Source organism: Cetorhinus maximus, chromosome 8, assembly GCF_964194155.1.
Source record: "Cetorhinus maximus chromosome 8, sCetMax3.hap1.1, whole genome shotgun sequence".
Taxonomy (NCBI): domain Eukaryota; kingdom Metazoa; phylum Chordata; class Chondrichthyes; order Lamniformes; family Cetorhinidae; genus Cetorhinus; species Cetorhinus maximus.
Genome location: NC_135886.1, coordinates 11,699,011 through 11,711,661, shown reverse-complemented (window position 1 = coordinate 11,711,661; position 12,651 = coordinate 11,699,011). Strand labels below are relative to the sequence as shown.

Genomic DNA, 12,651 nt, shown 5'->3' with positions numbered 1-12,651 from the left:
CACCTCTGACACTGCAGCATCCCCTCAGTAATGCACTGAGAAGTGCCAGCCTGGGTTATGTTCTTGAGTCTCTGGAAGTGGGGGCTTGAACCCACAATCTTCTACTTTAGAGGCCAGGAGTGCTACTCATTGAGCCATGTCTGAAAAGAATTCTATCGGGAGCCACAGATAGAGGGGAAATGGTCCAAAAAATGATCCCACTGACAGTTTATGACATCTGGAATTGTGAAACCTAATTACATGTGCAAACACTAGAAACAACTCAGGTCAGAGGTTCCAAACTAGGTTGGCTATAGCCAGCTGTCCATGATGGGTATTCATTGAGAAGAATGCCCAGTCAACCCCTTGCGATTCGATCTCAGATTTCCCTCCATTCCTTTGAGAAATCTGTGCCTGAAGCTGACTGAGAACTGGAGTCCAATTCAAACCCACTGTAAAATGGCACCATTGAGTGACATTGAGGGAACAAGGTTGATTGAATTATAACTGGCCTGGGCTTCAGTGAATGAAGTCAAACAAAAAACGAGAAACTTGCACCTATATAGCACCTTCCGTGACCTCAGGATGCCCCAAAGCATTTCCCAGCTGATGTAGTGCGTTTGAGGTGTAGTTACTGTTGTAATGTAGGAGGGCAAGGGAGCTGGTGTCCAGACATAAGCTGCAGTGGGCTTTTATTCATTTTTCACTTCTCAAAGCATCAAGCTTTTCTTGAGGGGTCCTGGTTTGCAGTGGAGCAGGTTTGTCCTGTGGGCCGGACTTTAGCCCTGAAGCCATTTCTATGTGGCCCCCAAAGTTCAAAGTGCCAGTCAGACACGAAGTTGAAGATTCTGCAAGGAGCTGCTCCTCCAATCATAGGCCTTTCGCCTCCTGTGTTTGCTGCTGATAGGCTCACTAGGCCCATGTTGGAGAGAAACAGGCTGTGATTGGAGGAGCAGTGAACACCAGCGGCAGTGAGTACGCTGGGTAAAACAGAGGTTTTCGGTGGGGGGAGGTGGGATGGGGAAAGAGAAGCTGCCACGGCCGTGGGGAGGAGCGATGGTGGGACCCACAGGGAGGAGAAACTTCAGGGGCCTGGCAGAGAGATGCTGCGGAGCCCGGGATTGGGGGTGGGGGAAAGGTTGGCTGGTGTGTGTGCGTGAGAGAGAGAGATAATGGCCTGAGTCTTCTGGTCGTTGTGTGGGGATGGGCCCCGCTTGCCAACGCGTAAAATGACGCATGGTGACATCGGGTGTGCGTCCCGAGGTTACTGCGCGTCTTCATTCTGATCCTCCGTTCGGCGGGCGCGGACCTGATTCAGCTGCGTGCCCGCTGAACTGTCAAAGGCCTATTAAGGCCGTTAATACTCTAATTAAGCTGGTTGTCTGGGCTGCCCGTCCAACCTTAAGGCTGGTGGGCAGGTGAAGAGCCCAGGCGGCCTTCGCATTTTTCATGAAACCTCATCCACGGGCGGGGTGAGATTTCCTGAAGTGTTTATAAATTGAACAAAAATTTTTATTAAAATTCATTGACATGTCCCAGCTCATGTGAGACTGTCACATGAGGGGACACGTCTGAGTAATTTTTTTACTCAGATATTTTATATCTTCACAATCAAACTAACCTCCCTGAGGCAGCTCTGTGCCTCAGGGGGATTTCGCATGTGTGAAAAAGCGCAGGCCCCGACTCAGCCTCCTACCTCCGCCCGCACAGGGAGCGCTGAGCACTTCTGGGTGCGCGTCACGCTGGGCGGGCCTTAATTGGCCCTGCCCACTTAAAATGGCGGCGCGCAGCTGATTGCGGGCGGCGATCGACTGTGTGCCCACCCGTGCCCACTCCCGCTCAGCCCAACCCCCCTGACGGGGAGAAAACTCTCTTCAATGAGTGTGTGAGAGAGAGAGAGATAGTGTCTGAGAGAGAGAGAGAGCCTCTGCGTGTGTGTGTGTGCGCGACAGTGTGAGAGAGAGAATGAGTATGAGAGAGAGAGTGTGAAGGAGAATGTCTGAAAGAGTGTGTGTGAGAGAGAGTGAGTGCGTGAGTGTGTAAGAAAGAGTGAGTGTGTGAGAGAGAGTGAATGAGTGTGTGAGAGAGAGAGTGTGTGTGTGTGTGTGTGTGGCAGAGTGTGGGAGAGAGAATGAGTGTGAGGGAGCGTGTCTGAGAGAGTTTGTGTGAGGGGGAGAGCGAGCGAGTGTGTGAGAGACAGAAAGTGTATGAGACAGAAAGTGTTTGTGAGAGAGAGAGAGAGAAAGTGTTTGTCTGAGAGTGTGAGGGAGAGAGAGAGGTTGAGATTTTCTGGCCCTGCCTGCAGCAGAAAACGCCCTGGGCAGGACAGAAAGTTTGACGGACCAGCCAACGGGCTGTTGATTTTAGGTCGGAATTTTGAGTCCCGTGGTGGGCGGGACCAGAAACTCCCAGCCAGAGAGAAAGAGAGTGAGAGAGAGTGAGAGAGTGTGTGAGTGAGTGTGTCTGGCTTACACCCAGCCTCAGAATTCTCACTCACCCTCATCCCCACACACACCAACAGATATTCACACCCACTCACACAGTGGGTGACGGTGAGTGAGTGTCTACCCTGAGACTGGGAGTGAGCTGGACACACACACTCTGACCCTCTCACACCCTAATGGCCATCTTGATTAATTATTCTTTTTTAAAATTATCAATTTATTGCTTTGATGTTGCTTTATTCTTGCTCAGCAAGTTGCTTCTTTTCTTCATGCTAAACATTTTTTTGAAATTCACGTATCTTTCCGAAAATTTCTCATTGGCTCTTTTGAGTGAGAAAAACGTGGAAATGTGCCCCCCACCCCACCCCATGCAACAAGGTTGGACAGGCCTGAGCTACACAAACGCAAACTTTTCTTTCCAGAAAAGAGAAGGCTGAGGTTACAGAGTCCTTTAAGATTATGGAAGGGTTTGATGGGGGACAGATGGAGAAGATGATTCCACTTATTGCGAGGACAAAGCTAGGGGGCCAAAGAAATAAGATAGTCACTTATAAATCTAATAAGGAATTCGGGAGAAATTTCTTTACCCAGAGAGTGACGGAAATGTGGAACCCCTCCTATCAGGGAGAGTATTCGAGATGAATAATACAGATGCATCTAAGAGGAAGCTAGATACACACATGAGGAAAAAAGGAATATTATGCTGAGAGGGTTGGGATGAAGAGGGGTGGGAGCAGGTTCTTGTGGAGCATAAACACCAGCATGGACCAGTGGGGCTGAATGGCCTGTTTCTGTGCTGTAAATTCTATGTATTTCTACGTGAGGCAGCGGTGCTGTGCTGTCGTGCTAGGCTGGATAATGCGCTTTAAACCCTTGAACTCACTCCAGGTCTTGAGCACATAATCTAGAGACAAGATTGCTAGCAATGAGCCCAGTTGACACTTGAATGCACAGGTAAGCATAATAGAGTTGCGAATACTCCTGATATCTGACTGTAGCAAAGCTCAAGTAGAAGCCGTCAAATAGTGAAAGGTGATGTCCTCAATGTTGGGTCTACCTGCAAACGTGGAGGTGGAATTTCGAACTAATGCTTGAAGTATGAAGAGGGAGCAGGGAGGAGGTTCCATGCAAAGCTTTGTTAGAATCTAGAATACACGAGCCAAGGAGAATTATTTTACACAATGAGTTGTTGTGGTCTGGGATGCGTTGCCTGAAAGGGTGCTGGAAGCAGACTCAATCATCACTTTCAAAAGATAATTAGATAACTACTTGAAGGGGAAATAAATTACAGTACAGGAATGGAATTGGATACATCGCCCCTTTGGAGAATTGGCAGCTCGCACAGGTGCACGGGACTGAATGGGTTCCTTCTGTGTTGTAATTTCTACAATTGCCTGCTTGAGGGTCTTGCAAAGCACACAGTGACAGATAAACAGTAATCAAGTAGAGGAACTGCATTAAGCATCCCTCCAGCCTCACTGGGCTTACATAGAACTACATAGAATTGTCAACAAAAAAATAGGTCAACTGGTCTATGCTGGTATTTATTGTCCAGATAAACCTCCTTCTTCCCCACATCTAACCCTATCAACATATCCTTCTATTCCTATCTCCCTCATTTACTTACCTCATTTCCCATTAAATGTTATACTACTCGTCTCAACTACTCCTTGTGGTAGCAAAGTTCGTATCCTCACTGATCTCTGGGAAAAGAGGTTTCTCCTGAATTTTCTGTTGGATTTATTAGTCTTATTAGTTGTTATCTTATGTTCATGGTCCTTATCTCTGGTCTCGCCCGCAAGTAGAAATATCTTCTCTACAGCTATCCTATCAACCTTTTCATAATCTTGACGATCTCTATCAGGTCACCCCCCCTCAGCGTTGATCTGATCGAAAGGTGGAACAGGCTTGAGGGGCTGAATGGCCTCCTGCTGTTCCTATTTGGCTCCCGTAGCTCACTAGTGGCGCTTGGATGAAAGATTCACCCAAAAAACGGGCACTTTGCTAGTCAGTTTCTGGCTTGGATTTGATTTGGCAGTGAAGGTTAGGAATGGCTCTCGTCATAGTTTCTGTGGGGAGGTGCTGAAGTCAAATTTCTGAGCCATGGTTTTTAATTTGGTGGCTCAATGTGTTTCAGATTGTGGTGAATCAGGAGTGTGAGACACACGCAGTGACTGGTCGGCAGGTATTACCTTTTGTGCTCGGCGCTTGTCTGCCCGCTGGTTCTGATGATAGATTCTGCTGAAGTTGGAGACAATGACGGGCACAGGTAGAGCAATCACCAGCACACCACTCAAGGAGCAGATGGAGCCAAAAATCTTCCCGGCGATTGTCTTCGGTACCATGTCACCATACCTAGGAGAGAAAGGAAGAGCGCATTTTAACAGAGCAACCTACACCAGATGGATTGCAATAGTTCAAGAAGGCAGCTTAGTACGACTTTCTTGAGGCCAATTAGGGATGGGCAACAAGTGCTGAGTTTACCAGCGATGCTCGTACCCTGTGAAAGAATTAAAAAAAAACATTTTTCCATTATTTCCCTCAGTCCATTTTTAATCCATAAACATGTTTTAATTGCCACTTCAGCCCATTTTCACAGTGCCTCCTGACTCCCCAAAGCCTGTCCACCATTTACAAGGCACAAGTCAGGTGTGTGATGGAATACTCTCCACTTGCCTGGATGAGTGCAGCTCCCACAACACTCAAGGAGATCGACACCATACAGGATAAAGCAGCCCCGCTTGATTGGCACCCCATCCACAAGCATTCACTCCCTTCACCATCAGTGCACAGTGACAGGAGCGTGTACGATATGCAAGATGCACTGCAGCAACTCACCAAGGCTCCTCTGACAGCACCTTCTCAACCTGCGCCCCCAACCGCCTAGAAGAACAAGGGCAGCAGGAGCATGGGAACACAACGATCCAAAGTTCCCCTCCAAGTCACACACCATCCTGTCTTGGAACCATTTTGCCATTCCTGCAACATTGCTGGGACTCCCTTCTTAACGGCACTGTGGGTGTATTTACAACACATGGACTGGAGGATTCAAGAAGATGGCTCACCACCACCTTCACAAGGCCAATTAGGAATGGGCAATAGATGCTGGCCTTGCTGCTGAAGCTCACATCCTGAAAATGAATGAACAAAATACTCCACAACTCCATTACACTCTGGGCATCAGGACCTTCTGATTCCTAAGGTCTTATCACTTGATTGCCTACATCGGTAACTACACACCTTATCTATAGACTCAGCAACACTTGCTGCTGAAGTTATGGCTACCAATCAGCAGATTCTCCAGGGAAATCCATGGCAGTCTTCGCCAAAAAAAACCTTTGGGTCACAAATCCACAGAAAGCTGTCACAGAGACACCTTCATTCCATCAGTCAATGTGAGAGAGGAGATGGTGACCTAATGGTATTGTTACTGGACCAGTAATTCATATGATCAGGCTAATCTTCTGTGGGTATGGGTTCAAACCCCATTATGGCAGCTGTTGGAATTTACATTCAATGAATGAAGTTTGGATTTGAAAGCTAGTCTCACTAATGGTGACCATGAAACTATCATCAATTGTTGTAAAAGTCTGGTTCACTCTTACCCTTTGGGGAAGGGAATCTGCCATCCTTACCTGGCCTGGTTTACATGTGACTCCAGGCCCACAGCAATGTGATTGACTCTTAACTGCCCTCGGGAATGGCCAAGCAAGCCATTCAGTTTGGGCAATAATTTGGATGTGATGCCCACATCCCATGTAAGAATTAATAAAAAGCCTGGGTTAATGTCTTAGAGGTGAGAGGTCACTGCTTTTGCCAGCCAGAACCTGTCTCTTTCATAACAAAAACAGAATTACCTGGAAAAACTCAGCAGGTCTGGCAGCATCGGCGGAGAAGAAAAGAGTTGACGTTTTGAGTCCTCATGACCCTTCAACAGAACTGAGTAATATTAGGAGAGGGGTGAAATATAAGCTAGTTTAAGGTGGGGGGTGGGGTGGGGGGAGAGAAGTTGGGGGGGTGGGTGGTTGTAGGGACAAGCAAGCAGTGATAGGAGCAGATAATCAAAAGATGTCACAGACAAAAGAACAAAGAGGTGTTGAAGGTGGTGATATTATTTAAACGAATGTGCTAATTAAGAATGGATGGCAGGACACTCAAGGTACAGCTCTAGTGGGGGTGGGGTGGAAAGACTAACAGGGCATAAAAGGTGTAGATTTAAAAATAATGGAAATAGGTGGGAAAAGAAAAATCTATATAAATTATTGGAAAAAAACAAAAGGAAGGGGGGAGAAACGGAAAGGGGGTGGGGATGGACGAGGGAGTTCAAGATCTAAAGTTGTTGAATTCAATATTCAGTCCGGAAGGCTGTAAAGTGCCTAGTCGGAAGATGAGGTGCTGTTCCTCCAGTTTGCGTTGGGCTTCACTGGAACAATGCAGCGAGCCAAGGACAGACATATGGGCAAGGGAGCAGGGTGGAGTGTTAAAATGGCAAGCGACAGGGAGGTTTGGGTCTTTCTTGTGGACAGACTGCAGGTGTTCTGCAAAGCGGTCGCCTAGTTTGCGTTTGGTCTCTCCAATGTAGAGGAGACCACATTGGGAGCAATGAATGCAGTAGACTAAGTTAGGGGAAATGCAAGTGAAATGCTGCTTCACTTGAAAGGAGTGTTTGGGCCCTTGGAGGGTGAGGAGAGAGGAAGTGAAGGGGCAGGTGTTGCATCTTCTGCGTGGGCATGGGGAGGTGCCATAGGTGGGGGTTGAGGAGTAGGGGGTGATGGAAGAGTGGACCAGGGTGTCCCGGAGGGAACGATCCCTATGGAATGCCGCCAGGGGAGGTGAAGGGAAGATGTGTTTGGTGGTGGCATCATGCTGGAGTTGGCGGAAATGTTTTTTGTTTTTTGTTTTTATCCCTGTCTCTTTCATGTTGGAGAAAAATTTCCATTTCTTTCATCTGAACTGAATCCAAAACCCAGTTTTCAGTGAATTAAAGACTCCATTATGTTATAGCTGGCTACTCACCCCTGGGTATCTGTTATTCGATATATAAATTTCCCAATCTCCAGATTAGATTCCAGCCTGTAACTTCTTCATGATGAATTGTTATCTACCTCTTGAACTCTTGCTGTAATTGCTGTCTGGTCGCTAATCTCTTACTTATGCTTTATTCACATGATGACGAGATGCCTGGAGGCATTGCTGGGGTTCTGGGTTGAAGAATTAAATGACAACAGCTGCTATCCTTGTGACTGTCTCTCATCATCTTTTCTGATATTTGGGGATTGCGCGTTGTCAGGAGCTGTCACTTTAATTTGGCTTCAGGTCAAAGGTCACTTTCTAACTGATCTCCGAACCACCCACCCCCCCAACTTGCCAATTTACAATGACTTGCTTTCTTTTCCAAATGACTTCGGTGTTAAAACACCCTGTAGGTTCCTTGGAAGTTCTGCGTGCACATGCTTCATTTAAACCTGTCAAAAGGCATTTTCCTCAACTGTTGCCACTGCCATCACTCACTTCCCCCCCAACCTGTCAAAGACATTTTATTTTAAATTCTGAAATTCTTTTGGTAACTCTTTTTCACTTAATTTCCTCAGACTTTCTACTTCCAGTAACCGCACTGGAAGTTTCAGAAAGCCCCCACACGTACCATGGGCCGATTCTGATTCTAAAGGGCATGAAATCCTGTTTTTCAATGTAAATTGTTTATGGTCACAGTTCTGCTAAAATTCAAGACCTTTGTTTCCCTAATCCCCTAAATATTTGCCTCTGACTACAACAACAATTTGCATTTATGTAAGGCCTTTAACATAGCAAAATGTCCCAAGGCGCTTCACACAAGCGCCACTAGGGAAAATCTGACACCGAGCCACATGAAGGTATCTTAGAACAGGTGACTAAAAGCTTCAGTCCAAAAAAGTAGGTTTTAAGGAGCGAGTTAGGGTATTAAAGTAGGAAAGCAAAGCGGTAGTTGGAAAGGTTATGGGGGGAATACCAGGGCTTAAGGCCTTGGCAGCTGAAGGTGTGGCTGCCAATGGTGGAGGCATTCTTTTCACTCTTACTCTCTTCACCTGGTGACGCTGACTGTCCCAGTGGGGTGTGGTTCTATTGGTGAACGAAATTCCCAAACATGCCCGAGGGCCAGTATCTGTGTCTGTGTCTCAATAATGAGTGGCTGCTCCCGTCTGACTTCCAGTGAGGGGTTACTGGAGAGTTATAAAGGGCAGAGGCCAGGGTCAATTTTTCTCTTTCTAACCTTCAACTACCTTCATTGCCTCTGCCCTGGATAAGTTCGTCTCAATGCTTCAGGGCATTTTGCAGAAAGCTATTAAGTCCTTTGCACTTAGTCGTCGAGGCCTTGTTTAGCGTTGGGTCATCCCAACCTCCGCTTTTGTGATATGGTTTATTAGGGTTTGGAACGAGGGGCCATAGATTGGGGCTGCCAACCTAGAAGGATTATCCTGGAGTCTCCCGAAATTGAAGAGTAATCTCCATTAATGAGTGAGCAACACAGGGGAAAAAATCAAAGGCAGCAATGAATAAAATTGTTTGTTTTTTCATTTTCCTTTCACATATTAACTTATTAGTTAGAAGATTATTGAAGATGGGATGGGGGGGAAAGGCTGTTACACTAATAGTCAAGATTTATCCATTCAGGTGACAAAAAAGCCTTTCTCATTTAAAAAAAAAATTATTCATTTATGGGACATGGTCATTGCTGGCAAGGTCAGTACTCATTGCCCTTCACTAAGTGGCTTGCTAGACCATTTCAGAGGGCTGTTAAAAGTCAGCCACATTGCTCTGGGTCTGGAGTCACGTATAGGCCAGGCTGGGTAAGGATGGCAAATTTCCTTCTTTAAAGGATACAAGTGAACCAGATGAGCTTCTGTGACAATCTGGTACTCTCATGGGCAACATTACCAATACTAGCTTTTAAATTCCAGGTTCATTTAATCATTGCATTTAAATTCCCTAACTCCTGTAGTGGGGTGAGTGCTCATGACTCCAGATTATTACTCCAGGGTTAGTGGTCTGCTAACATAGCCACTAAGTAACCATCCTCTATCACTGGCTGTGGACGCGCAGTGGCACCTGGTGGGAATGTGTGTGGGGGTGGGGTGAGTTGAAGCAGAAGGTCACATGGTGAAACCTCCAGGAATACTTCCAACCAGAATTGTCATCCAAACCATAGGCACATGATTCAATATGAGAGATTTAGAACAAAGAGCAAGAGAAAGTAGTAAGTAAGTTTGTGGTGTTTACCTCCAGTGTTAGTGACTGAGGCAGAACCCATGTCAACAGCCAAGAGTTAGTTGGACAGATAAAGGAAGTAAAGGAGGTTGAAGGGAGTGGAAACAAGGTGGTTGAATGTGATTAGGACAAGTTGCCTGTGTGGAGGGTAAATGCCAACATGAATTGTTTGGGCATGATGTAACTTCTAGGTATTCATACATTAGGAGAAACAGGACAAAGCAGCCCGCTTGGCTGACACCCCATCCGCCATCTTAAATATTCACTCCCTCCACCAGCGATGCACAGTAGCAGCAGTGTGTACCACCTACAAGATGCGCTGCAGGAACTCACCAAGGCTCCTTAGGTAGTACCTTCCAAACCCACAACTGTTACCATCTAGAAGGATAAGGGCAGCAGATAGATGGGAACACCACTACCTGGAAGCTCCCCTCCAAGCCACTCACCATCCTGATTTGAAAATATATCGCCGTTCCTTCACTGTTGCTGGGTCAAAATCCTGGAAGTCCCCCTAACAGCACTGTGGGTGTACCTACACCACATGGACTGCAGCGGTTCAAGTGGGCAGCTCACCACCACCTTCTCAAGGGCAATTATTGATGGGCAATAAAAATGCTGGCCTAGACAGCACCGCCCAAGTCTTGTTAAAAGAATTAAAGGAAAAGCCCTAAAGCTATCTCCAAACATGTGTAACATTACTTCCAGGGGGAGGGAAAACCCATGACCAGTTTTTGGAATGAAACCCCTGGTAAACCCCTCCCTGACTTGTACTGCAACCAAGCAAACTCCCGGTGACCAATGTTAACCATAATGCGCCACTAGATGTACTGAAACTAACTCCTTACTCACCCACGTTTCCCAATCTCCTTATAATTAAACAGAGCTCAGAAATGAATACATCACTCCAGGAAAACTGTGTCCCTTTAAATAGATACCCTGGATGTTGTCAAGCTTGTTGAGTGTTGTTGGAGCTTATTTTTTGACTGTTAACCATGTTTCCTCTGACACTATTACCACGCATTTACTATTGCTGACATGTAGGGCAGTCATGGCAGAGATGGGGTGGGTGGGTGGGTGGTGCATGGGAAGATATTTCTGTGGGAAATGTGTTAGTGATCTATTTGTTGACTTGTTCTCTGGGGAAGATGCATCTGACTGAATGACTGAGGCGGAGATTGCTGTCCTTTAGCAGAGAGCATTATCTGCACAATCAGGCAATCTCCTTTTGTGTTGACATCAGGCAATTCCCCTAACAGAGCTTGGCACAGAGGGATTCAGAAAATGCAATTCTCCATCGCCTCTGCTTTTATTCCATGAAGACCTACTGTACCAACACCAAGAGGCTTTTTTTTGGGTATGGTTTTCCCAGAGAGTTGAGCACAACATCCAGGTTAACACGCCTAGTGTGGTACTGAGGGAATGCTGCACTGTCCGAGGTGCTGTCTTTTGGGGGAGACATTAAACCGTGGCACCGTCTGCTCTCTCAGGTGAATGTAAAAGCTCTTGAGGCATTACTTCAAAGAAGAGCAGGCGAGTTCTCCCCAGTGTCCTGGTCAATATTTATCCCTAATGAACATCACTAAAAACCAGGCTTTTGGGCCATTATCACAATGCTAATTACAGGATCTTTTGCAAAAATTAACTGTCGTGTTTTCTACATCACAATAGTCGCTACACTTCAAAAATATTTCACTGGATGTTAAGCACTTTGGAACAAAATGCACATTTTTCTTTAGTTGCTGGTTTATTTCCCATTCACTGTTGTCCCACTGTTTTTTTTCCTGGGCAAGAGGGGGGCGGGGGGATGAATGGAAGGAATGAAGGTGATGGCCATGGTGCGAGGAAAGATGTTTAGAGGTTCGGGTTGTGTTGGTTTAAAACAGCGACCAATCTACTATGGTACTCAAGGTATGTCTACATCCATTTAAATGTCACGTTCTCTACACTCATTCTGTGCTACTTAGGCTATAAAAGTCCCGCATTCTGTTGTATTACTGCCTTTCAGTGACAGACCTTGCAAAGAGTCAATTGTTTGAACCTCTCCCTCAGCTAATTCACTATTATTCATGATGGAGATATTGCAAGAGAGTAGATATTTCTTTTTAAAAACGTATCTACAAATAATATGTGGGAAGTGGTTTGCTATTGTCACACAAAATGTAAGACGATATGTCAGATGTAACTAAGCTGTTGATAAGTGCATACAAATAAAGCAGAGCTGGGGAACATATGTTTTCTGGTAACCAGCGTAAGGGAATCTCACGTGAGTTGTGTTTTTTTTTTAAAAGTTGAATGATATTATCATGAATTAATTTACTAATAATTGTTTTACTGGTTCATTCACTGATATGTTATAAAGATAGGATTTTATCTTTGATAACACAGAAATGAAAAATTTTAAAGGTGCCTAAGTAAATGAGCTGGTTTGAACGATTCCAAAATGTATGCTGCATCTCTGAACAGACGGTCCTGACAAAAACATGATGGGCTCTTAAGGGAGTGTCTGTGATCGATAACTGAAGCTTATTAGCAACATCAGCAATTTGCTATTGTTTGTAAAAGATTGATAATAAATGTAACAATAGTGGTTTTGTTGGGAGGATGTTGGTTCCAGAATGGTGTCTCTTAAAGAAGTCTTTGTAGTATTCAGTAGGTGAACAGCAAGGGCAAAATCATCCAGGATTTGCACTAAGTGTGGTAGCAGGCGGGGAAAATGACGTTTTACCCGCTGGCTGCAATGGCGGCTTCTCACACCATATCGTCCCACGCCCGCTGCATTAATTATGCATCCCGGGAAACACACTGTTTCGATGGCGGATGGACTTCCATTCGCCCGCCACTCAATTGCCTCGCCCCTTCATCACGCCGGGCGCCACATTCAAAGTGCAGCCGCGTGCGCACCTCCCAATGCTTCCAGACCATGACTGCTGCGCAGAAGACAGGCTGGCCCTGAAAGTCAAAAAGACTACAGCACCCCCCCTGG

General features: G+C 45.9%; 1 protein-coding gene across 1 annotated transcript in view; it reads right to left on the bottom strand.

Annotated features, from left to right (window-relative positions):
• Nucleotides 1–12,651, bottom strand: part of kcnd3 (potassium voltage-gated channel, Shal-related subfamily, member 3) — a 340,961-nt gene that overhangs the window by 33,663 nt on the left and 294,647 nt on the right. Inside the window, exon 3 of the mRNA XM_078546430.1 lies at nucleotides 4,616–4,778. Within this exon, the coding sequence (XP_078402556.1) occupies nucleotides 4,616–4,778 (163 nt within the window). The remainder of the gene's footprint in view (nucleotides 1–4,615; nucleotides 4,779–12,651) is intronic.